The sequence below is a fragment of the Parasteatoda tepidariorum genome, chromosome 4 (genome assembly GCF_043381705.1).
Source record: "Parasteatoda tepidariorum isolate YZ-2023 chromosome 4, CAS_Ptep_4.0, whole genome shotgun sequence".
NCBI classification, from domain to species: Eukaryota; Metazoa; Arthropoda; class Arachnida; order Araneae; family Theridiidae; genus Parasteatoda; species Parasteatoda tepidariorum.
The window spans coordinates 89,408,607-89,435,713 of record NC_092207.1 but is presented as its reverse complement, the minus strand read 5'-3'; the positions used below and the strand labels follow the sequence as shown (position 1 = coordinate 89,435,713).

Here is a 27,107-nt window from a genome sequence, read left to right as displayed (position 1 = left end):
AGCTCGTCTAAGTAACTCATGCATCGCTAACAATGGTGGAAACTTTGAACATCTTTTGTGACATTTTCACATGTCATCTACCACAACACATGTAATATCTTTGATCAGTAAATGTTTCATATGATCTCAGTTTTGTGACTCTTTGTTTCTTATACCTGTCATACTACTTTCCCATGAGATTTTCGACCATGGGCTACTATACAATTCTGAATCTTGTGATGTCCCCTACATCCCCTTAAAGTTTGTTCCAATTATCCTGGGACACCCAGTATATATTTAATATTTATATTTTATTTACGTAAATTGTATATCATATTTTCATACACAAAAAATTAAACGATAGATATTAGGGTAAGTTCGTTTGTTAATTGCTTTTCTAAATTCTTATTAAGCCACTTAGCTCCATGAATTCGGGTTTATACATTAGCTGAAAGGGCTAACCAGTCGTTCTCACGACTGACTTATCTGGGTTTCAACTTCAAACGTAGACTACACACCTTTTCTCCATATCTTGTACAAATAAAGATTTTCTACTTCACTCTTTTATTAGTGAATTTTAACTACAGAAACATGCAACTATTTCAATCAGACATGCATGGCAGCACTACAGCCCTACTAATTGCTGGATGACACTACTGGATTCAGTACTACCCCCCTTCCCAGAAGCAGGAAGTACCTAAAACTGTGACGTACGTCGCAGAACAAACGAAGTCCTGCAGAACAATTTGTATCTTGAATAAAATTTTCTTTAGCTTTGACCACTTGTTGTTTCCCAGGAATGATGTTGTTTTAGAAGAGGAACATTTGACACCCTGCACAAATTTCAGCACATTTATCAGTAATCTCCCTCTCCTATATCTTTGCCATTCTAAGGAAGAAATTAATGAATTAGCCTTTGGCTATAATATTTTTATAAAATGGGTGTATCAATTTTTAGCTGACAGCAGGAGAAATCGATCACCAATTTTATCAAGAGAGCTTCTAAAGCAAGCCGTAAAAGAATTAAATTCAGAGATTTCCAATTTCATAAAGTTTATGATTTTTATATTTTCCATTCCCATTTCAGAAGCAATTTGTGAATCGTGGGGATCCACGATTGACAGAATTGTTTCTGAAAGACCAAATGCTTTTGATGGAGATGAAGAAGTTGTTGGAACAACAGCCAGCGAATGTTTGTGTTTGCAAATGGTGCACCATTTGGGCACTTGTCCCTTCGAAAGATTTTTAAGGCAGCCCATATTTTAATGTTCGGACCTTCATATTATAGGCATTTTAATAATAATTCATCATCATCGTCATTAACAAAATTTTGTTTTTCAAAAGTGATTGAAGAAGTAACAAATCAAGAATGTCTCCCTTGACTTAAAAAATAATGTAATGTATCTGCGTATGATCTTGTATTTTAATAAATGAAAATATAGTATTTTAACTTAAAGTTGACTTTTTTTCGCTGTGAAATGCTTACAGAACATTTGTATAAATTAATAAGTCCTGTTGCAGAACATTTGAAAATATTCTGCTTATGGGCCCCCCTTTAACACTTAGCCTTGCTGCGACGGGTGAGTCATATGCATTCTCGGGGTTGGGACAATCAGGGGGTAAGAAAGATAAAACTGGTAAGTGAAATATTTTTATAGCAGTTTATTTCGAAGGGGACGGAGTAATAATAATTTAATTTACTTAATATGACACAGCTTAATTTAAAATTGAGACCAATAATATAGTTAGACTTTGAACTAACATAAATTAGGCATGTTTGAACTAAAGTTAGGAAAAAAGACACTCAAATTAGCCATTCCCAAACTTAAGCTACCGATTATTATTTTTTTCTATCCTGATTCCGTGCGAATACATTTATGTCTCACCCGTCTTGAAAAGGTTAACATCTCCATTAGACTAACTAACTAAGCAACGTTCCACGTCTAAATATAATCAGAAGAAAAGAAACACAGTCAGAACTCAAATTTGATTATTCCAGAAGCGTTACAGGCTTTTGTTTGGAAAATTTTTAAATTCTTTGGAAAGGTTTCAGGTTAATTTCAATAAATTTACTTATTTTTAGAAAAAAGATTTCTGAATTTTTAGAAAAACCGCCCTAATCTTTGCCAGACTAGGTTAAATTAGACATATTCCTGATATCTATCTACACATCAGAGAATAATTTTTTATAAGTAACTTATAAGCAATGTAAATAAATAATTATCGGCTTTTCATAAATTTCAGGATGAAGCAGACGAGAGGCCTCACGTAGCAAGCTTTCTTCATTCTTTAGCCAATTACAATGTAGCAATACCAACTGTTGAAGAAGCAGGTGAAGGTAAGGAGGAGGGAGAAGGAGTTGAAAAAAAGGCTCCACCTAAGGTAATTCTCTTTTTCTGCTACCTTTACTCGTGGCAAAGCTATTATAATTACAGCCTTCACTGTAAGATATCCCAGATCAAATTATGGTATAAAGTACCGGCACTTTGGATGCATCATCCATAAGATCTATTTTACAGTAAAATCCATTTTTACAGTAAAATATCATGCCGTAATTTTTACAGTAATATTTATTTCATAAGAATTATTCAGTGATTTTACGTTAATTTACTACAGTAAAAATTACGGTATATCTGGTTTTTTGCTCCGCAACATGCTCCGGCAAAAATGGATATTACGATAAAAAGAACCGGTACGCTGAGTATCGGCACTTTACCGGAATTTGATTCAGAATTTTTTGCAATTTTTTCCCAACTTTTTCTAGAAACTTTACCAAATGGCTATTTATCGTTAAATTTGTGGAATCTTTAAAATTAAGAATATTTCTTTCTTAATATTCTACTTAATTGGTGTTTACTTTCCTACTTACAAAATAATAGTGAAGTGTAAACCAAACATATACTATTTACATTTAATCTGTTTTTTCGGAAGAGTCAGTTCCCGAAATTATAAAGAATGTAATTTTATGTGACAAACAACAAAATTTGAACGAAGTCTGTCGAATTGTTCGCGAGACATCACATTTTAAGTATACGACTCTTTTGAAATTTAATAATACAGAAACTATTGTGCTGATCATGCTCAAATTTTGAATTTTACCATTTAAAATTACAATGCTTAAAATGATGTAAAAAAAATTTTATGCCTTACGATTCAAGCATTTTTCAACAAATATTAAATGAAATATTAAAGCCAAAATAAATAAATATTAAAAATTACTTTTTGCGCGGAATTATGTTTGGATAAAGGAGTTTTATACTTGGGTTCAAAAAATTTTCGATACGCTTAAAAAATTCTTGAGATATGACGAAATATCCCATAAGTTGAAACTAAAATTAACCCTTTCCTGAACAGCAAAGTATGATTGAAAATTTGAGTTTAGTTAAATAGCACATTAGCAAATGCGATCTAACATAGCTCATTCTATATTCAGCGACAGACTTCAGCTCTTTATTGTCAATAGAATAATGGTCGCTAAACGCTTAAAAGCAGTCTTTATTATAATAGCAGCAATTAGTCTTACTTAAAGCATGGCAGTGGTTTGCAACATTTGTTGAATTAGTGTTGTCAGATAATTTGCAACGGAAAGGATTAAAACATCCAAGCTTTCAATCGCACTCATGACCTACTGGTGTGACTATATTTTAGTATCCATTTTTCATTTTTTCTCTCCAGAGAGATAATGGGGTTTTTTTTTTTTTTTTTTTTNTTTTTTTTTTTTTTAACTTGCGACAGAATATAGCAGTATTTTTTTTTTTAAAAATGCTACATGTTTTGGTGCAAAACTGTAATTTGATACAAATGTTTAAACCCCACTCTTTTGAGACTCCCAAACCACTTCAATGTTGAAAATTTCAGTGAATATTCTTAGAAAAATTAAGTCGTTAACGCTTGCTTAAAAAATTTACAAAAATCGAAACATTTTTTAAATGATGCATGTAAGAATAAAATTAATTTATTTTATTCTAAAAAATGCATATTTATGCTTATGATATTAATTAAAAAACAATCTGAAATGGTAGAAGATTTTGAAGCGGAAAGAAAATGAGCCATAGTTTAAATGCCCTAAACTCGAAGAAAAGCTCTAATATTAAATTATATACACATATTTTGAGAAGAATTATCTAGTCTTTAGAACAGAAAAATAGCTTAGTTATATTTAAAAAAATTATTAAACTCGAAAAAAAGTAAATGTGGTGATATTTCCTCATGCAAAGTCATCAGAAAAACATGAATAATTCACACAGTTCAGACAATGTAACATTGAAACATCTTTACGGTATCACAAACACTTTTATTTTTTATTAAACTGAGGTTTTTCTTCATATTGACATTTTGCATCACTTTTATGATTAGCTAGGAGAAATCTGGCTAAAGTCAGGCAAAACTTAATCTAACAATCCCGAATAACTGAACTCACAGGAGTTATAAAAACAACATATTATCTTCTAAAAAACGTTATATGCTTTTGAAAGTGTAACCAATATAGTGGATGAAAAGTGTAAAATATGTTCTACTCTTTTTCTTTGAACAGAAGGCCAATTTAGGTACAATAGCCGGAGTATATCTACCATGCATTCAAAATATATTTGGTGTCATCTTCTTCATCCGTTTGGTTTGGATCGTAGGAACTGCTGGAGCAATCGTTGGTTTCATTGTTGTTTTCTTATGTTGCTGCGTGGTGAGACTATCACTTTCTTTTTATTTAGTTTTCTTTGTAGCAACTTCTCAATAAAAAAATAAAATGCAACTTAAATTTAAATTGTTTACTTTCTCTAAAACATTCTACAAGGCATCTTTCAAAACATATTGTAAGTAACAAAATGCTATTTCTAGTAGTGTTTCATGATCACCACCAAATATTTTGTGCGTAATAATTGCCCTTAGTGCATATTTTCAGAATCTCTGACAGAAATGAAGTTAAAGTTAGGATATTTTTCTACATTAGGGATCGCAAGTTAATATTCAAGCTAGGACGGAAACAGAAGCGCTATCGTAATCTGTCGAATCACTAGCAAGGAAAGCTGAAAAAAATCTTCAAAATTAGTTTCATTTTAATTTGAAACCAGGAGTAGTTTCTAGGAATCACCTTTCCACTCCCTTATTTTTTCTTTTCTCCGGAAATAAAACAGGTTGTGCCATTTTAAGCTCTGCCTTCCTCAATAGTGATCCATAAGATTTTTATAGTTCTCTTTTCGCTTGAACTATCATTTGGTGACCCTTAATGCATGTACGTTTTACTTCATTTATCAAAAGAATTCTTAAAACATACAAAAGACGGAGTACCCTGTATATTTGCATAATATTTATCTGTTTTATGAAACAAACTGGGCAATATATAACTCATATTTACCCCAAATGTGCAAATAACTAGTGAAAAAATTAAGTCAGTGTGGTACAGAAATGCAGAAGTTTTTAATATAGCATCAATAGTAATAAATTACTGATATTTACCCCAAAAGAGCAAATATCTAATGAAAAAACTAAGTCAGTGTGGTACAGAAATGCAGAAGTTTTTAATATAGCATCAATAGTAATAAATTACTGATATTTACCCCAAAAGAGCAAATACCTAATAAAAAAATTAAGTCAGTGTGGTACAGAAATGCAAAAGTTTTTAACGTAACATCAATACTAATAAATAACTGATATTTAACCCGAATGAGCAAATAACTAATGAAAAAAATTAAGTCAGCGTGGTACAAAAATGTAGATGTTTTTAAAATAACATCAATAATAGTAATAAATAACTAATATTTACCCCAAAATAGCAAATAACTAACGGAAAAATTATGTCAGTGTCGCACAGAAATGCAAACGTTTTTAACATAACATCAATTTAAATCTTTTTTCATAAAATTCAGCAGTCAAAATATTTCATCCAAATTTCAATTATATTAATACCATAAAGAATTATTTCCTGAAATAAATTTAAAGACAGAAAATGAAAGTTTAAAATAAACTTATATTACGAACATAACTAAATTGTTTTAAAAACTTTAAGTTGAGAAAAATAAAATTATTGTGTTAACGATGAATTTTATTGAGTTTTATTTCTTGGAGTTTTATTGCAATGGAGATAAATATACTTGAATAAAAATTCCAACGCCTTAGTTTCTATATGATATGAATAAATAAAGCTTCTTTGAAATAAAACGAATTTCCCTTCTTTCAGACAATTACAACTGTAATTTCATTAAGTGCAATTGCAACGAATGGTATAGTACCGGGTATGTATAATTTAACTTATTACATTTTATTAGCTATTATCTTTCAAATTTGTAAATATAACAAACTTTGCTTCGGTAAATTAAAAAATTTTGAACAATAAAGTTGGTTTCGAAAAAACACAAAATTTAGTCTAAGTATAAATTAACTTATTTTAGTAACCGAATTATGTAGTCTCACGTTTAATATTGGTTTCAAAAAGTAACTAGCTACATTGGTATTTCGAACCATTTTTACTTTCCTTATTCTTCATTGTTGTTAATTTTTAATTGGTAATTTTTAATTTTTTTATGTCAATTTTTAAAGGCTATGTCAATTTTTAATGTTCATTTTTGGATGGTATTTTGACGTTTTGAATCGTATTTTAACGTTTTGAATTATCATTTTAATGTTAAAATCATATTTATTTCTCTTTTCCAATTATACTAGTAAAAATATATTTCACTGTATATTGTAAATAGTCTTTTAAAATGCTTATTAACTCTTTCATCGCGACGGACGAGATATTTCAGCTTTCAAGCATATTCGCTGCGTCGTTGTTATATTAGTTAGTATTGTTATTGATTGCAATCGCTTATTATTTTTCAAAATAAAATAAACAAGTTTTGAAGAAATTCGCTTTTTGTTTTAGTTTTAGCACTGCGGGGAAACTCTTAGCGCAAAAGGATAGGACTAAATATGAATTTAAAAATTGTCAATAAAATTCAGTCCTAGAGGCATTATTTTGAATGTATTGATTTTGTATGCTTTGTCTTAGACATTTGTATTAAAAAAATACGGAGAGGCTTCAAGAAAAGCATTTTTTGGAAAGTATTTGATTCAACACGTAAATAGTCTATTTTGCTTTCAAATTATTATAAAAAGTTTCGAACTTACAATGCTGCAGGCTCATCAAAAACGAAATAATAAGCGAATAGTAGCTGCTATCATTAACAAAAGATGCTTAGGGTCGTTCCGCTGTGACGTCATCGAAACGCGTTTTGCAATGTTTCTCGTTACCCTTCTCACAGTGAAGCCCTCTAGCAACACTAAATTGGACTAAAGAGCAAAAAATCATTAAATTAGTAAGTGTTATATTTTTATTTATTATTTTTTTTTAATTTTCCTTTTATTTTGTTCTATCATTAATCTACTGTAAACGGAGAAAAATAAAGTTCATATTGATAATTTATCAGAAATCATTAAATCATTTTTATAATAATTAAGAATTAACTTTAAAAGTATACGAGCAGGTTTATATGTTTGACATTCACTATTATTTCCTTTAAACTATTCGAAGATTAAATACGGATAAGTAAGTGTTATTTCTTACAATTAATAATTGTAAGAAATAACACACCGTATTTGAACTTCAATTAGTTTAAAAGGAATTAATGGTGAATGCTAAACATATAAATATGCATTATATTCGACATAGAAATAAATTTAAGAACAGGGAACATAGATAGAAATTAAAATATTTAAATCAAATCAAAATCCACTTTAGGGGCTAAACAAATTAACATACTTTGTTTACATCCAAATATTTTATGCAATTAAAATAAAAGAAGTGATTAAAATAAACAATGCACGAAAACTTCATGAATTCAATTAAAAAATTTTAATGAAAACAACAAACTCCTCTTCAAATTAAGACTGATTACCGCATCGGATTGGGGAGCTATATATGTTAAGACGGGAAGTATTAGCTTTTAGCTCCATGCTTTGAAAAAAAATACGTATCTCTTTTCTTGCTCTAGCATTAGAGAAGAAACTCGTTAATTATTTCTGTAGGGTTGCTGTATATGATCAGTGTAACCACTATATTTTTCAAAATATAGTTTTACTACTTGAAATTATATGCTTTGGAAACTTATGATAACTTTATTTAATTTAACAGCGGGAGGTTCTTATTTCATGATATCAAGATCTCTGGGGCCGGAATTTGGAGGTGCTGTAGGAATACTTTTCTACTTAGCAACAACATTAGCTGGTTCCATGTATCTGGTCGGCGCTGTTGAAATTTTGCTAGTAAGCATTACAACATTTATTTTTTTCTATATCCAATTATAGCATATGATTTTAATTTTTTGCAATTCAATGATTTTTTTTCTTTCTTTTTCAACCCAATAAAATTTAGCTACTCCAAGTTAATATCCCCTTTATTGTTTCCTTATAAACTTAATGCATTTACTTATATCTGATGACATGTTTTATTTGTTCCTATTTAATCATCTATTTAGTTGAGGTTTTTTTCTTTCTTATATTAATGTTTTCACATAACATTTTGAGAAAAATTTTGGTACGTTAATGAACCCTTCGGAAAATTGTATCGTCCTTCCTTCCTTCCTATCTTTCACAAAATCTGTATTAACAAATCCTTCGAAAAATGTTTTACCATTAAAACGCACCATTTACAAAATATCGTGTATTGAAATAAAACCCTTCATAATATTTTTTATTTTAAAAATACTCTCTTTTAAAAATTCTTCTTTGGAGTCAAGGATATTTTCAATGTTCCATTTTAAAACTACAACTCTGAGAATGATTTGTTTTACTAAAGTACGATCCTGCTTTTAGGAATTCACACAAAAAAAGAATCCTGATAGAAAGAACAAGATTTTACGGTGGTTTTCGATACAGAAAAATACGATTAGATTTTTCCCAAATTCTCAAAACAAGACGTTTTAAAACAGCTCTAAACAGAATACTGATTTTTGAGATTTTTCACAAACTTAACACAACATGCTCATTATTATACGTAAATTCGTTTACATACTCTAAGGTAGGGTTCTTCCTGTGGATTTCCAATGAATTTTCCCATTCAGTTTAATACAAGAGTTTAAAAAGAAAATAAAAAAGGTTCTAGATTTACAAATGTCTTGAATTAAAAAAAATTTCACAGGAACAAAATTTGTGATTTCATAAAAAAGGTAGCAATGAAAGGTACGTAAAAGATCTTTTGTGTTTTATTAAGATTGCAACTAAAAAAAGTAAAGAGACTAATTTGTCAAAAAACACAATATCGAAAACAAAAACAGGTTTCACAAATTTATATAAGGAAGGTTTTTTCGAGAATTGCAACTACAAATATTTCACGTGATGCTAAATCTTTTAATTATGTAAATGTAATGAAACATTAACCTCTTTTCGAAATGTTCTTTTTTTTTAAGATTAGTACTTTATTGATGCTTAATTTATTTGCATATTCATATTTAGGCTGTCTTTGAAAATAAATATATTCGAAAATATGTTGTGATATTAGAATTTTGTTTAATTTTTTAAAGAAATACCAATAAATTAAATGTCCTAAAACTTAGTAATCTATGCTATAATTAAGACATAAAAATTGCATGTAACGAAATCGGTAAGCATGATGCACAAGGTATTTTTAAGAATGAGGTATTCAAATTTTCAAAAGATTCGAATGTTTATTAAGGATGTATAGTTACATACAGGTTACATGTGATTATGGTTGGTTATGAACACCTTAGAAATATCGAAAGGAACTTTCCTTCATTGAAAAATTACGAAAAATCTATATGAGATTTTCCTTTGTTTTTCTTTGGCTTAAAGTTTATTATTTATAGCGCCATCTGTCAAAAACTGTATGCCCTGCCACGTAAACTACAATAATTGTTTAAAAAAATAATAACTTTATCAGTGTTAAATTTTAGTAAAACCATCAGTTCAATGTTAAAGTTTAAACCAAAAATGTCATTAAAATATGGCTCACCTATTACTCTTCACCTTACTATGGTTTTATCTATTACTAAAAAAACTTTATTGGCCTTAAAAGTATACAGGTGGAAAGCTTTTTTTTCCAACTGCATAAATTTAAAGCCAATGAAGTTCTTTTTTAAATCAAGTAACAACAGTTAATACTGAGAAAGAAACTAAATATTTCAATTAATTGTATTTATTTTTGGGACAAAGACATGTTTTAAAGGTAAACAACACCTTCGTATCATTAACTTTATGCTAATAAGAACCAAACTAACCTGAGACTCACGTGAGAAAACTAAATCATACCATGGGATTTCTCTGTCCAATGATAATGCACGAAACGATCTTTTTTATTAACTTTTATGCATACAGATACATATGGATATAAAAATAGATTTTCTGTTGTTAAATTTAGAGAACTAAAATCAATTTCTTTTCCTTACAGAATTATATAGCACCTGAGCTTGGCCTATACGGGGACTTCAGATCGGATTCAGAAATAATGTATAATAATTTTAGAACGTACGGTACAGTTTTACTGATTATAGTAGGTATCATGGTGTACATTGGAGTTGGATTTGTTAGCAAATTGGCGCCGATTGCTTTATTATGTGTCATCGTTTCAATCATCTGTGTCTACGTTGGCGTTTTCATCAATATGGATGGAAAGCATGATGTAAAGTGAGTGATGTTTGAATTATTAATTTCAATTGTCTAATATGATTATAAGTTTTTACAAAGAATGATACATAATATTATAGACAATAATTAGATATAGACTGACATGCTATAGACTGGTTGGTTGGTTGGTTGGTTCTAATGCCACTTGCCACACGGGCAAGCCTGCTTGGTGAAACCGAGCAAATTTAAGGCAAAGTGTGCGTTTCTTGTTTTTTCAGTGGCACCATCTATGGCCAAGAATTCGACTTCTGCCACACCATATACTGTCACACCATCAATTATCATAGCCCGAAAATACCAAAGCAAATTTTTTTTTCTATTACTTAAATTCGAGATTAATGAGACTTTAAGTCAATCTATAAACCACATTGCAAATTCAGTGTAAAATAATTACGAGGTCAAAACAACTCTGATCATTTGGCAGTTAATATGATTATTTGATATGAATAATAAATATAAGCACTTTATCTCCTTTTTATAACATACAATAAAAATTTTAATATGGGCATTTATCATAGAAAAAACACGTATTTCCGAAAACTAATAGTTTGAAAAGCCTATCACTTATATTCCTTACCCTAATAGCCTAAATTAATGTTGCTGTAGCAAATTTTAATAGAAAAATATGTGTTTTATACGAAACTTAAACTTAAATACTTTACTTGGGGTCTGCATTAAATTGAATAATTTAATTACATTTTCAAAGATTTTAAACCAGGGTACAAATAGTTAAAGAAACTAGTATAAAATGGTAGCAGGAATTTTTCAAAAGCAAATTTTTAAAGGAATTTTATAACTCTCTTGATAATATGAGAATTTGAGAAGAGTATCGCTTATTGCATCGCTCTGAATTAGACAAACGGTTTTTTAAAAAAAATTAATTAAAAATAGTTGTAACTAAAAAATTAATTCTTATATCTGGGAGTAATTAGTTCTAGACATTTTTCCATAATTTTTTTAACCATTGATATCGCTGATAATATTTAATACTTAAATGGGAGAAAAATAATCGAACATTACATCACAATTTTCCAAAATATCTTTGTGAAAATTTCGTAAAAGTATTTCCTTAAAATTAACCGTTAGCTGTAAACTCATGTCGTAAAGTGACACGAGGGGATGTACATTTTAAATGTTTTTAGTTAATTGATAGGTCCGCTATCCACATCGCCATATGTCGAGAAAATTCTGAACTAATAAGAACAAGAAGTGGGGCAAGTATGAATTGGATACATGCAACTCGAGAATAAGTGAAGTGATTATGCAGGTATTCAATTAAATCAGATTTAATTGAATACCTGTAAGCGACGTCCCACGTGCTTGCGTCACGGCTCATTGGCTTCTGTATCAACAAATGCTCCGATGACAACTCTTTCGGGAATCCAATTGTTATGCCACATGAACTTTCCGCAAGAATTGATTTTTAAAATTGACTGTTTACTAATTATAAGTTTTTGAAAACCATCAGTCTTACGTAGAACACTTTTAACTTTAAATTATCAGTGATAAGATTTCTATGCATTTCAACAAGAAAGTTTCAAATCCAGGAGAAACTGATTTAAATACCTAGTTTTATGATTAATGTTCCATAATTAATGTTTCGGGGGGGGGTGGAACCAAATGCTAGGACAGAATTATCTAATCCCTTTTTCTTTGCATGGAAACTCGCACACCATATCAGATCAGTATTTCGTTTTTAATTTAGGATTTTTTATTATTAGAAATTATTTAGAAAATATTAATAGTAAATCGTTTAATTACAATAATAAAACAAAAAAAACGGTATTTGAACCGTTCATTTGGTATTTTTTTCGTTCATATGGTATTGCTTTATCGAATATTCTGGTTTTTTAAATTATAGTTCATATTACCACACATTTAGTAAAAAATACGCTTCTGAAAAGTAAATTTAACCGAATAAATAGTTGTTATGCCATACTCTATCGATATCATCACAAAATTAACAAATTTTGCAACATTTACTAAAGTTTATAGCATATTATAAAAGAGTATTTTATTGTTAATTTTACCAAAATCATTAGCAAAAGCGCTTCGGTAAAAATTACCCAACTTTTTGGTATTCCTAACGAGTCAGAAACACGGTACATTTTACTATATTCTGGTAGTTTTGACCATACTAGTTTGTTTGCTTATGTGCTATGTTTGTTTATGTTTATGTGTGTCAAAATTAAATGCTTTGATAAAAATTCCTACTTAGCATTTTTTTAAAAATGAATGTTTTATTACACTCTCTTTTATTTCAGATTTTGTACGCTGGGAAATCGAATATTAAATACCAAAGGTTATACTGTGTGCTCTAAAGATAAGAATGACACCAATTCATTATATTACGTGTATTGTAAACTTCCTGGAAACCTAACTGTAAGCCCCGGAAATCTTACTGAAGATATTGAGTATGATTGTGATGATTTTTTCAAGAAGAATAATGTCGAAGAAAGATTAGCAATACCTGGACTCAAAAGTGGTGTTTTTTGGGGTAATCAAATATCTCTTAATTACATTGCAATTAATCTATCGAAATGAAATAATGTTCATTTTAAAGGCACTTAAGAGATTGAAATACACATCTGAATAGACAATTGTATTTGTACTGTCTAGCTAGTTTTGGAACATTTCTTGTAAAATGAAATTTTATGAGAGAATGTCATTATATATAGATAACATATTTTTACAATGATTACGTAGCAGTTCGATAAATGCAAAATCAGCTAAATAATGTATCATATCAGATTTCCCCCACTTCGACCTCGAAGTAGTCTCTTTTGCCTATATTATCTGATGAATTGACACTTGCTGTTAGACACAAAACGTACAATTCTAAATAAATATAATTTTTTACTCTGAGTTAAAGTCGACACCTCATAGTCGGAAATTTTACAGCTAGTTATGGAACATTTTCTGTAAAGTAAAACTTTACGAGAGAAATTTATTGTCATTTTACGTAGCTAAAATATTTGTAAAAGTATTACACAGCGGTTCGATCCGTGTAAAATCAGCCAATATGATCTAACATCCTGAATACCGTTTGTTCTACTAATTGGATTTCCGCCAAAACAAGAAGCGTCTTCTTTAAAGGAGTCTACTATTTAGTCTATACTATCTGAAAAATTAACGCTTGCTGTTAATTAGGCAAGGACATAAAACTTACAATTTCTAAATAAATAAAATTTTCAATGCGGAGTAAAAATAAAAATTAATAATCGCTAGTTTTGGAATATTTCCTGTAAAATGAAACTTTGCAAGAGAAATTCATTGTCATTTTACAAACGTAAAATATTTTTGCAAGTACAACGTAACAATTAAATCTGCGTAAAATCAGCTAAGTATTCTAACGCGTTGAATACCGCTCCACTAATTAGATTTTCCCCTCTCCAAGCCAGAAGTATTCTCTCAGAAACATCTCTTGAGGTTGAAGCTTAATATCGTCATATTGAACCAAAATATTGTGAAAATTTGCTGCTACCTTAGTTTATATGGGGCAAGGTTTCTGTTCGAATTGAAGCATGGAATCGCGTTTTCAAGTAAGAAAAAGTTAATTTTCACTATAATATTATTTAACTTGGTACCTTATTAAGGTTGCTGCAAGGATATTATTTCTCAACGCCCATCAAACTATATTATATTATAACTGTAGTATATTATAACTAAATCAAAGAGAAATGTAATCAGATGTTTACATGCATAGTATTTTGATTTATACTCGATATCACCTTAACACATCATAAAATATATAAGATGTGTTCTTTGATCCATAAAGATTGGATGGAAAAAATCTGCTAATTAGAACAAAGGAGTACAGCCTCTTTTTAATCAACTGCATTTTAATATTGAACTATACATGAAAAAATGACATTTTACTCACTGAGTTTTCTTTTTCAGAAAATATCGGTGTGTATTTCCGATCAAAAGGCGACGTTATAGACTTATCAACAAATGAGGATGATTCAAATCCAAGAGGAGATAAAACTTACAATCAAATTCTTGTTGACATATCGACATCTTTTTATTTATTAGTGGGTATATTTTTCCCATCTTGCACAGGTAAGAAAAAGAATTTTCTCTAAAATGTATGATATACATTGATAATGATTTAATTTATGTAAATTCCAATAACCATTAAAGATCTAGTCTAGTCACTAAATATAAAAATAGGCATTTTTGCAAAATTTTAAAAACGAAAATAATTTTTAAGCGTTTTTTTGTCTGAGTTAAACCCATTTTTTATCTGACATTGGGCAAACTGATTATCATTTACAAAAAAATTATTTCATTGTGCGTCTTTCCAGAGTTCCAGTGTAAAAATAAAGTTAAGAGAAGTGAGACATATGGATATCAGTCTATTGTTAACTTTTGTTATTATGTTTTCCAATATAAAAACATGATGCCAAAAATAAAAACATGGGTTTTTATTTTTGGCAAGAATTTTAAAAAAGATACATGATCTATATGCAAAAAAACTTTCACTTTGATCTCTCATAACATTAAGTAATTTTAATTACAAAAAAAATTCAAAACTCCATTTTTAATTATTCAAATTAATTCACTATATATTTTTAATAAATTTAGATACATAGAAATAAATATTGTAAAAATAATGTCGATTTTAATACGTCAGGTACTACTAAGTTTCTTTGTCAAGTCTTCCTTGCCTCTTATATAACTGCAAATAAACCAAGCATTAATTGAAAATATTTTTAATTTATCTAGCTCTAACAACTGTGTTATATGTAATGGAGCTTATTTAATATACAGTTTTTAAATTTCTTTTGAGTGAAAATTAAACAGCTTAATGTTGTCCCTGGATTTTTCATTTCATTATGTTAACTTAATCGTTATATTAAATTATTTCTGTTGAGTTGGCAAAAACGGGTGCAGTAGCACCCTCTGTGTGCTATTTTCAGCTAAGGTAGCCATTTAAAAATTTGCTATTATATTTTCTACATTCAAAGAAAATAAAACTTCGCAAGCTCGCTTGGAAAACTTCTGTATGAATGTTTTATTTACTTTTCGTTACTAGCATAGATTTTTTTTAGTTTTTTTTGTTTTATTACTCCTTTTGTTTTTTAATAGGAAGATCAAATTATGCTTTTCAGTTCTGTATAAAAACTTCTTCTTTTCAATGAAATTTGTCCAAGTAAATTGACTTGCACTCTGTTATCTTACTCCTGGTTGCTAATTGTCAATGTAGATTGTTTCAAGTTAAAAATTAGCTTCATTTTTTGCTTTAAAGTTTCATTACTGCTTTATTTATTAAAATTAAATTATAAAAATCCAAAATAAAGTTTTTCTTATAAGGCTTAATTCTAGATAGGATTATATAAGAGATTCAACTTAAATTTATTGATTTTAAATTTATAATAATAAAAATGTATCAAATTAAAAATTGACTTTATTTTTTGTATTAAAATTTTATTGCTGCTTTTTTTATTAAAATTACATTATAAAATTCCAAAATAAAGTTTTTCTTATAAAGCTTAATTCGAGATATGAATACATAAAAGATTTCTTTAAATTTAAATTTATTGATTTTAAATTTATTACATTTAAATATTTTTATCATTAAGTCAATAGAACGAAATACAGGTTCGTATAGCTCGTTCCTCCGGGTTTGTGGTTGGATATACTAACCGTAGTTATACACCACAGTCCAGAAAAAGAGTTAGGAAGCTTTATATAGCGGTGGAGCAATGTTACTTCATTCACTTAAAAGTCTTTGAGATATAGCGAAGCAAGGAAAATGGGAAATTAAAATGATTGATTTCCTTAGTAAGATTTTAAGACCATACTTTCCAAATTGCAACCCTTTGTACCATTGAAATTGGAAACTAGTATGTCATGCACCACTATGCAATATTAGTACTGCACTATATCAAGCTTCCTTTTTTTTTCCTGCTCTGGGGTGTACATCCTCACCCGCTTGGTGAGTGGCAGCGCTTCGCGCTCCCATGCCGGTCCTAGTTTCGATCCTCGGGCCGGGAAAGGTTGACTCAGCCTTTCATCCCTTCAGTGGGTCGATAAATGAGTACCAAGCATGTTTGGGAACTAAACACTGGGTGTTCCGCGTTCGGCTGACCACCTAACCGGAACATCTGCTCCTGTACCCCAGAGCCCAAGGTCAAGGAAACTGAGATGGAGACAGTAGGCCTTGGCCCTCTATGGGCTATCGTGCCACTGAGTTTAATTTAGTTTAGGGGTGCACATCCTGCGATGAACCAATAAGTTCTTGGTTCGAATCCTACCTGTAGCCAACGAGCATTTATTTCACACAATTCTCCTTCCATATCACTTTTGAGACTATACATTTTGCTCACAAATGTAGAGATGACTTTTGCACATGTACTCGACTATTATGCTTCAGAGCCGTTTTGGCATATAGTTTGGCACTTTTGCTCAGTTTCGGGAGGCCCTTTTTTTTTCAATGTTTAACATGAGCAATTTTGCATGTATTTCTTAAATGTATCACATGTATTTTTTGCATGTGCAAGAAACATTTCAACTGCAGCTGAAATTTTTATAAGTAGAAAATCTAATATTTTATGCTTTAAGAAAAGTTTTTCTTACTGCCTCTCTATTTTGAAAAGGACCCGTATATTAAGGGCAGTGATTACGGAATACCCTGTAGATCTGATCGCATTTTTATGCAAATATAACAAGTGTTATAATTATTTTCACAGGTATAATGGCTGGATCTAACCGTTCAGGAGATCTAGCGGATGCGCAAAAATCTATTCCCGCCGGTACTCTGGGTGCACAAATAACGACGTCTATTGTCTGTATCCTTTAATTAATTTGTTTTTTCACTATGCATTATTAAAATATCTTGTATTAGAACTACTTTATTCATTATAAGTTATTGTGAATTTTTTTTTATTGCTTAAATCCAAGGAAAACAAATGATTTCACTGCTTAACGACCGATTTGTCTTGAAATAATACATTTGTTATGCATTTTTTCAAACTATGAAATAAAAAATTGATTACAAAAATATTATGTCAAGTAAAGTCTTAATATTTATTCTGAAAAACTGTTTTAAAATAAACATTTTCATACTATTCTTCCAATTCTAAAACGACGAAATAATTTTAAAAACATCATTTTTTATTGTAACGAACTGACATTTACCTTTGTGTAATAACATTATTATATTTGGGCATTATTTATTAACATTTTAACGGGGTTTATTGATAAAGAAAAAAAAGAGTTATAATCTGTTTTAAAATGCTCCTAATTATTCCATTTGCTTAAAGAAGGCAGAATTCACCCAATAGCTAAGCAGATCACCATTCTCATGACTCGACAATTTGGAGACTAGGTGGTTAACTAATATTGTGCACAGGCTACTTTNAAAATCGTCCAAAAATCTTATTCTGAGAAAAATCTATGTTTTTCAATGCAAATGACTTACAACATACAAATTTAAACTCTTATAACTCGTTAACAAAAAAGCTCCAATTTGAATTCTGTTTGCTGTATATTATTCAGAAAAGTATGTTTTTTTTTAATATCACAAAAAACAAAAACTCAAAATTTTAAGGATTTTTCGTATTTTGAACGTCCATTGTCCCCTCGGGGTTTATTGATAAAGAAAAAAAAAGAGTTATAATCTGCTTTAAAATGCTCCTAATTATTCCATTTGCTTAAAGATGGCAGAATTCACCCAATAGCTAAGCAGATCACCATTCTTATGACTCGACAATTTGGAGACTAGGTGGTTAACTAATATTGTGCACAGGCTACTTTTCCATATATATCTAGAAAATGCCAAGTAATAGAAAAAATACGATTCTTTCATTGAATTCAGTGCCTCAAAATTTTTCAATTCGAGATATTTCAAAATAAAAATGTTAAATTAGTTGAGTACTGTTAACAATAAAAAAGTCATATATAAAAATATTTTTTTATAAAGGATGAGTTTTCTGGTAACGAGCTTAAATATAAAAAGTTTACATTTTTGAATAGAAACCTCCTCTTAATCTCCTGGCCTTATTCATTTATTGTAATTTTCTTATACTCGTTTCAACTACAAGTCAGACATTTACGGTTTGCCATATCCTGCTTAGGAAACCAGTTACTTCCAACATTTTTAATATAAGTTACAAAGCTCGTCAATAGATGGCACTGCTGACTCGACAACAATTTACGCCTTAAGTAATTACCCAATTCTTACAAAAAGCTATTCGTATAACCCTTTTACATGGAATAACTTTATGCATAATTATATTTCCTTTTTTTATACTGTAGTTATTCTATTCTAGTATTTTGTTATTATAAATTCTTAATTTTGACAGATTGTTCAGGAGTTATTTTCTTTGCGGCATCATTTGACAATCTATTTCTTCGTGATAAGTAATTATTATTTTAAACAAAAAATTATTTATATTACTTTTATTTTTTCTACGATGATTATGTGTGTATTTTTTTAAAGATTTGGTGAAAGTATAGGAGGAAGTTTGGCGGTAGCTCTTTTAGCGTGGCCTCATCCTCTTGTCATTGTTATAGGATCTCTCCTTTCAACAATAGGAGCTGGAATCCAATCACTCACAGGTATATTGAATCTACATTTTCAATATCAATAAAGTGTACCTCACAGAACTCTCATCTAGTTTCCATTTGAGTTACCGTCTGGCGGATTTACTTAAGCCACTGGCGTAACTAAAGCTATTCTGATGGGTAAATCTAAGCAACACTGTTTTCAGTTAGATAGTTAAATTTCGCACTGTCAATTGTATATTTTAATGAGATTTTGGATAAACGATGTTAACACTGCAGGGATTTTAAAAGTAAGTTTATAACCCTTTTACTTATGTTTAAGATATTTCAGTTATAAATTTATATGTTTAATAACTTTCAGCGCCAATTTCGTAAAGTTCAGCTACCTATAAACATTTTTAAATATAATCTCAAGTACTTTTATACTTGGTCTACTTTATTAACTATAATTTTATTTTTATTTTTTTTTCTATATTTTTAAGTCGCTGTACGGGTTAACAAAAGCCGACAGAATTTTTCATAAAATCTAAAGATGTGAAATACACTGGTCTGGCCCATAGTAGCTGAAGACTATTTATTATGTAGTTACGTGAGGAGTCAAGTTGTATAATTTTATAATCATTTTGTCTTTAACAAATATGTTGCGCTTAGTAAAGAATTCCGGATCAAATTACGGTATAAAATACCGGCACTTCGGTTACATCATCCGTAAAAATCATTTTACGGTAAAATGCATTTCTAACGTAATATATTATACTGTAATTTTTACAGTAATGTTTATTTAATTGGAGTATTTCAGTGAGTTACGGTAGTTATTACTTAAAAAATTACGGTATATGAGATTTTTTCCGTAACATATTCCATTAAAAATGGATTTTGCGGTAAAAAGTACCAGCACCCTGCATGCCGATACTTTTTACCGGAATTTAATCCGGAATTTTTTACAGTGTAATAACTGAAGTTATTCCATATACATATTCCATTTTTTTTGAACAATCATGTTATAGAAAATTCTTATACGCGTAAACATAGAGTGTAATTGGAATAAAAATGGATTTTACGGTAAAAAGTACCAGCACCCTGAATGCCGATACTTTTTACCGGAATTTAAACCGGAATTTTTTACAGTGTAGTAACTGAAGTTATTCCATATCCATATTCCATTTTTTTGAACAATCATGTTGTAGAAAACTGTTATACGCGTAAACATAGAGTGTAGTTGTAGACCCGAGTTTTATAACAATTCATCTGTTAGATTGGCAATTGCTTCAAGTTGAAATATGACTTAAGTTACACTTAATATTGGTATATATAAGAAGTAATAGCCTTGCATATGATTCTTACAACATCAATGACACTGTATGTAGTTTGAAAACATTTTTGGCACACTAAATTGTAAAATCTTATGTTTGCATCTTGTACGAAGGAAATTAAATTACAAATCCAAAAATAAAATTTCTAAAATGGTAACACATAAATACACAAATCGAAAGTTTCTTCTGAAAAACAAACTAAATAGCTATGTTTGATACAATAATTAACCTATAATAAATTATAGGTTAATTAAATAAATATAATCCATATATTTCCTAAATTCAATTAGAGTTATTGAATAAATGTAGGAAATGTAGTTATTGATTAAATGTAGTTTTTCTGAACATAACTCACATGATGTAGAAAACGTGTAACATTATTGTAGAGAACCAAGAATTTTAGGCATTCATTGCTAGCCTCGATGACGTAGTTTATTTTTGGAATACACGACTGTTATTTTTTTTTCCTGACACGGAAAAAAACGTTTTTGATATATATGTAATTTTACGAAATTTGTAATATGTTTTCATTGTGCTACTTTATATGTTTAATAAATGTGTTACGCTGACAGCTTTCCCGAATTAATTTAGTATCACGCATCACATAATTTTGCTGCCGAAACATCTTTTACAAATCAAGTCAAATTTAGTTTTTATTTAGTTTAAATTTAGTAAAAAACAGTTTTTCGGCTGTTGTTGTAGCTGTTGTTAATAAATTCCTGAAAACTTCAATGACCTTCTCATACGAAGTTTATTATTTATAAGCTTAATTTCATGTTCAAAATTCTTCCAAATTTCGAAGTGAAATTGTTAAAATATGGTTTAAAAGAAAGCAATCTTTTAATAAGTAACTTTATATGTATGACTTCGTTTAATGCATAAGTTATGCAAATTTTTTTTTCTTCTTCTTCCAACTCAGATCCAAAAAAAATTTCAGATTTTTTTTAAATTGTAAAATAGCATTATTATTTTAAGCTAGTTTACTAATTTAAATAAATATCACGTTCTAACTAATCTTCAAAGTTAAGAAATCTAAATACTTAATAGTTATTTATTTACTTTAATACTTTGATTCATAGTTAATTTTTTGTTTATTTCTAACAGGTGCACCACGTTTAATGCAAGCTATAGCAAAAGATGGCATTATTCCCTTTTTAAACCCATTAGAATATAGCAATTCAAGAAATGAACCCACAAAAGCCCTTATACTTACTTTACTCATCTGTGAATGTGGAATTCTTATGGGGAATCTAGATTACATCGCACCTATTCTTACAATGTAAGCCTTTCCTCCTTTTATTAAAAGATATTAATTACTTTTTGGTTGCGCACTGTAAGTCCAAAAATGATAGAATAAAGTAAAACAAAAGAATGTAGAAATATAGGATCAGCTGCGTGTTTCTTACGAGATCAGGTAATGTGTTCTCACCAAATTTCAAAATTAGTTACAAAGCTTAACAACAGATGGATAATATGAAGCAATGTGATAAAAATAATGCGCCAAACAACAACATAGCGTTGTTTGATAACAAAATTTACTGACATCCATGTAAATATTCTTGTTGGAATAGTGTAACATGCAGCAGAAAGCTTTGTTTTGGCTTCTCCAAACAGCGGCGCCAAACTCTTACAAACTATGTAATTAGTTTTGAAATTTGGTGAGAATATATTCCAAAGATTTCCTAACCGCAACTTAACGAACCGTATGTTCCACCTTTTTCCTTTTACTTGGGTATTTGCAACTGGAGAAGAAGTGAAATTATTATGCCTAATCATGTGATTTAAATCAGATTTAATTGGATGACATCAAGCGTGATTATTGAACCTGATTAGCTTTTGAATCGATAAATGAAACCTGAAATAACGCCATTTGAAGACATCCAATTAGAAAAGAATGGATATAATTAATAGGTTAAACTAACCAGTGAAGGAACACTTAAGCTTCGCTTGCCTTTTAAAAAATCATATTAATTTCAAAATTCGTAATTTTAGTTAAATGACAGTGTCAACATATTTGTTACTAATTGCAAATTATGTAAAAAAATTGTAGAGAACTTACATAATATTGTTTTAAGGTTTTTGAGGTTCAAATAACAAGCAGTAAGAAGACCAAGTGAAGGAACAACTCTTACCAGTGAATAAACACCCAATAAAGGAACACTTAATTTTGGTTATTTTTTAATGCTCTTTATGAATTTATAAGCCATGCAAACATTTAAAAACAAGCTTATTCTTGAAATTATAACGAAACATAATGAAATTATAAATGTTAACTTTTTTTTGTAATCATGAATTGAAAATTAAAGTGTCAACATATTAACACATACTGTTCATTCACTGGGAAATCTATTCCCAGTAAAGGAACATGCCTGTTCCCTCACTGGTTAGAAGTTGTTTTTCGTATTTTTAACATACTTTTGATGCGGAACATCACTAAAGGTTCAAGAAAATTAAAGTTTATCTTTTATTTTAATTAACTTAGAAAAAAACCATTAAAGGAACACTTGTTCCTTTACTGGTTCTTCATCGTTTGGTGATCCAGTGAATAAACACCCCCTTATCTCAGTACTTTATTATGCTGTGATGCTTAAAAAAAAGTAAAACGTAACTTCAATAACTATATTTTGAATTCTCTTTTTCTCAGTGAGAAAAATAAAACTATTACATGCAATTAATTCCACTTCAAATATATAAATACAAACATTCACCTTATAATTTTTTCAAAGAAACAAGGTGTTGCAGAGATAATAACAAATTCAAAGATTTTTCCAGAGCAGTCTATTTGACCAGGCAATCCAAAACATTGCTAGATGACTTTCTATTGTTTGGCAGTAAGCTAGTGTTACCAATCAATTTAAAGAAAAATTTTCAAATTCTTATTTTTAATCAATATATATGAAATGTTCCTTCACTGGTTGGTTTACACTAGTCCAGTAATTATATTAAAAAAAAGGTATTTCCTCGAAAAAATTAATGTCCAAGATATTTTTTGTCGAAAAGATTTATCTAAAGCATATCTGAAATCTTCCCGAATCTCCTCTGTACGTTTCCCCCCCCCTTTTTTTTTTGAGGGAAATGGGGGATTTGGGGTGGAGAATTTATCATTCTTTGTTAAATAAGCTATTAAAATATGGGTTCCGAAGTATTTTTTCACGTTCAACCGAATAAGACCAATTTCGAGACAATCGGACTAATAGCTTAGAAGTCATAGAAATTTTTTCAACAAAATGCACAAATTTGTACTTGCACCTACTTACGCATCTAATATTGCTAACTAAACAAGACAGAAGCTGTTCCTATGTAATTTTTTACGTTGAATAAAACCATACACGAGTCAATAGAACGAATAGTTCAAAAGCTGCAAATGTTTTTTATGTGTAAAAAGTGCAACTTTTAACATGACTCACAACACATTTAGCTTTGCTATGTAGGGGCTATCTGAACATAAGAGGTACATTTTCCGATGAATTTTTTTTTATTGAAATGAATGAAATAAAATTTACGTTGATGGAACAAATAACTTTGATATTATAAGTGTTCGCGCAATTCAAAAATAGTATGATTTAAAAAAAAGTTTTGATTTAAAAATTCATTTCAACTTTCGAAGTGTTCCTTTTATTCATATTTAGTCTCATTCGATTAAATGAGAAAAAATTTATAAGAAGCAATACCTAACTTGCTTGTATAGCAATCAAAATTCGTAAATCAGTGCAAGTGCAAAATTGTACATTTTGTACAGAATACGTGTTTATAACTTTTATTGAATTCGGCTGATCATCTGGAAATTGATAACATTCTATTCATCGTAAAAAATTACATCGGAAAATATACATTACATGTTCAGATAATTCTCGGATAGCAATATAAAATGTATACATAAGTGACTGCCAAAAAAGTACATTTTATACATAAGAACTCTAAAACTTGAACTATTTCTTCTATTGACTTTTGAGTACTCTCATTCTATTCAGTGTCAAACAATTATTATGAAACAATACCTCACTTGTTTAGATAGCAGTATCAGATGCGTAAATTACAACTACAAGTTTGTATTTTTCTTACATAAAACGTTTACAAATTCTAAACCATTAGTACGATCGTCTTGGGATTGATCTCATTAACTTTAGCGTGAAAAAATATGTTGCCAGTTCACCATGTGTTGCCTTTCTTGCCAGTTTAGAATCGAAGAAATTCAATTCTCCCCCTCAAATTAATCTCATTTCAAAGGAAAATTAATCAAAGGAATAATACAACGAAGAGTCGGAGAGTTTTCATGTATCATTTGTGATTACATAATAAAGCTTTTTGTTAAAGCTTTTTGCCATCTTGGACATTAATTTTTTGGAAGAAAAATTTTAATGTTTCTGGACTATAAAAATTATGTATGGATATACTTTGAATAAGATTAGATTCAAATAATTAGAATTTACCTTAGGGGTCGTTCAATCATTACGTATTCTTGTTTTCGGAAGTTTTTGACTTCAACTCCACCCTTATCAGCAAAATTAAGCAAATCACGAATCCCCCCCCCTCCAAACTTACGTTAAAAAGTAACACCCTTGTTTTTTGTTTAACTTTGAATTTTACTGTAGTAATCTAATTTTAGAGTTAAATAATGTAAAAGATGTAACTTTTCATAAAACAAAATTTATGTTTTAAATAATTTTATGAAACTTTGAGAACATTCTTTGGACATATTTTTTTTTGTCTTGTGTGGTTCTCTGTATCTTCCAAAATTATTGAAGATAGTTTTTTTACTACTTTTTTATTCTCCAAAATTTACTTTTTCAAATATAAAAATATCCCAATAGTAATTTTTTTCGATTTTTTTGTAATATCTTTTTTTATTTAAAAAAAATTAAAAATAAGTAAATTTTAGTACACTACTTAAGAAATGCTCTTACCCTTACTTCCCCTTTACAGCAAAAATAAGCATAAGCAAATCGCAAACCTCTTCACCTCCCTTTACTTAAGTAATATTCGAACGACCCATTACATAATACTGCTACATTAATTACAACATTATACTGGTTTTCGATTTTACTTATATGATGATGGAACATAAGTAAAAAGAGGAAAATTTCATCTAAACATTATGAAAACATTGTTAAAAATATAATGAAACTTTACAAGTGGTCAATTATCTGTAGGTTTTGATGCATCCTCATTTATCTGTAAATTTTATTTAATTGTTAAAACACTAATCTTCTTCTTCTTGGGCACTACAGCCTATGACAGGCCAAGGCCGTCCCAATAAGTCTTGCCTTCTTGATCTATTAAAACACTAATACTTTTACTCAAAAAAAGAGATCAATTTAAACGTAAATTGAAATCATTATTTATTTTATCTTGTCTTTAATTTTATTTTAGGTGTTTCCTTATGTGTTATATGTTTGTCAATCTCGCCTGTGTAGTCCAAAGTTTGCTCAAAACTCCGAACTGGAGACCTCGCTTCAAATGTTATCATTGGTAAACATAATTTCATTATAGTTGTAATAATAATACTTCTTAAGGAGAAAAATATTTATTTGTGGTTGAATACAGTAACGTTTCCACAGTTACACAAATTTTAGCTTTACAATCATAAAGAAATATTTTTTTAATAAAACAATCGCCATTTTTATTAAAATAAGGAACAGTTAGTTAAAAAAAAATTTAGTTTTGTTACAATAACATAATAATTATTTAGTTAAACAAATTTTTTTTTTTTTTTGTTTTAATGAAGTATAACACATTTTTCCAGTAAAAACACACTTTGAAGTATTGTTTGTTTAGTAGAACTACTTTTCCTTCTTTTATGAGGCAGTAAGAATTTTTAGTGAAACAAATTTCGTTTTTGTTAAAATAATGTAATATTTATTCAGTTAAAAAATTATTTTTTATTCTAATACTACAATAGTTTTGATAAAACAAATGTCGTTTTTATTAAAATACAGTAACATTTATTTGGTTAAATAAATTTTTGGTAAAATGCGGTAATATATATTTAGTAGAACAAAATTCCTTACAGTTAAAATACAATAATATTTTTTTGGTAAGCCAAACGTCCTTTCTGTTAAAATACATTTATTATTTCTCTTATAGAATTAATTTCAGTTTTGTTTCCTGCTAATTAATTGTTCTGCACAATGTAATTTAATAAAAAATTTAAGCAAAAATTAATCCGAAATTTCTTGATTAATCTGCAAACACTTACAAGGGAAACTAGGGAAGTGTGACTCGGAAATTTTGAAATAAACTAGTGGGATGTATGCCTTATGAGGAATAATTTGAGGGGGAAAGATTCGTTTCGCCCCATAGAAGGTCCTGTGAGAGATAAAAAATAATTCAATATATAGAAAAATCGGTATTTTATTACTTCAATGCAGACTATTAGTTATTGTAATTGTCTCATAATCCAATTAATTTGGAATTAATTTGCTAGTAAATAAACTAATCAAAAATTAATTAATTATTAATTAATTGTTGGTTAATTGTTGATTAATTATTCATTGATTGTTAATTAATTATTAATTAATTAATTGATTTGCAATTACATACTCCAATTAATTTGGAAAGTTTTTTGAAAAAAAAATTTAAAAAATTTGATGTCAATTTTTTTTTTAAAATTAACCTAACAGGTTTTTCTGAAAAACTACAGATATATAAAATTTTCGAAATCAATTTTGACAATAAATATGCATTATATAG

General features: G+C 29.0%; 1 protein-coding gene across 3 annotated transcripts in view; it reads left to right on the top strand.

Annotated features, from left to right (window-relative positions):
• The window catches only part of LOC107456464 (solute carrier family 12 member 4), a 423,880-nt gene that overhangs the window by 374,752 nt on the left and 22,021 nt on the right, over window positions 1-27,107 (top strand). For all 3 annotated transcript variants that reach the window (XM_071180171.1, XM_043042832.2, XM_071180172.1), the window contains exons 3-14: window positions 2,224-2,361; window positions 4,514-4,660; window positions 6,155-6,209; window positions 8,087-8,217; window positions 10,358-10,593; window positions 12,858-13,090; window positions 14,494-14,655; window positions 17,289-17,387; window positions 18,903-18,960; window positions 19,040-19,158; window positions 21,522-21,696; window positions 25,788-25,886. In XM_071180171.1, coding sequence (XP_071036272.1) covers window positions 2,224-2,361; window positions 4,514-4,660; window positions 6,155-6,209; window positions 8,087-8,217; window positions 10,358-10,593; window positions 12,858-13,090; window positions 14,494-14,655; window positions 17,289-17,387; window positions 18,903-18,960; window positions 19,040-19,158; window positions 21,522-21,696; window positions 25,788-25,886 — 1,652 coding nt within the window. The remainder of the gene's footprint in view (window positions 1-2,223; window positions 2,362-4,513; window positions 4,661-6,154; window positions 6,210-8,086; window positions 8,218-10,357; window positions 10,594-12,857; window positions 13,091-14,493; window positions 14,656-17,288; window positions 17,388-18,902; window positions 18,961-19,039; window positions 19,159-21,521; window positions 21,697-25,787; window positions 25,887-27,107) is intronic.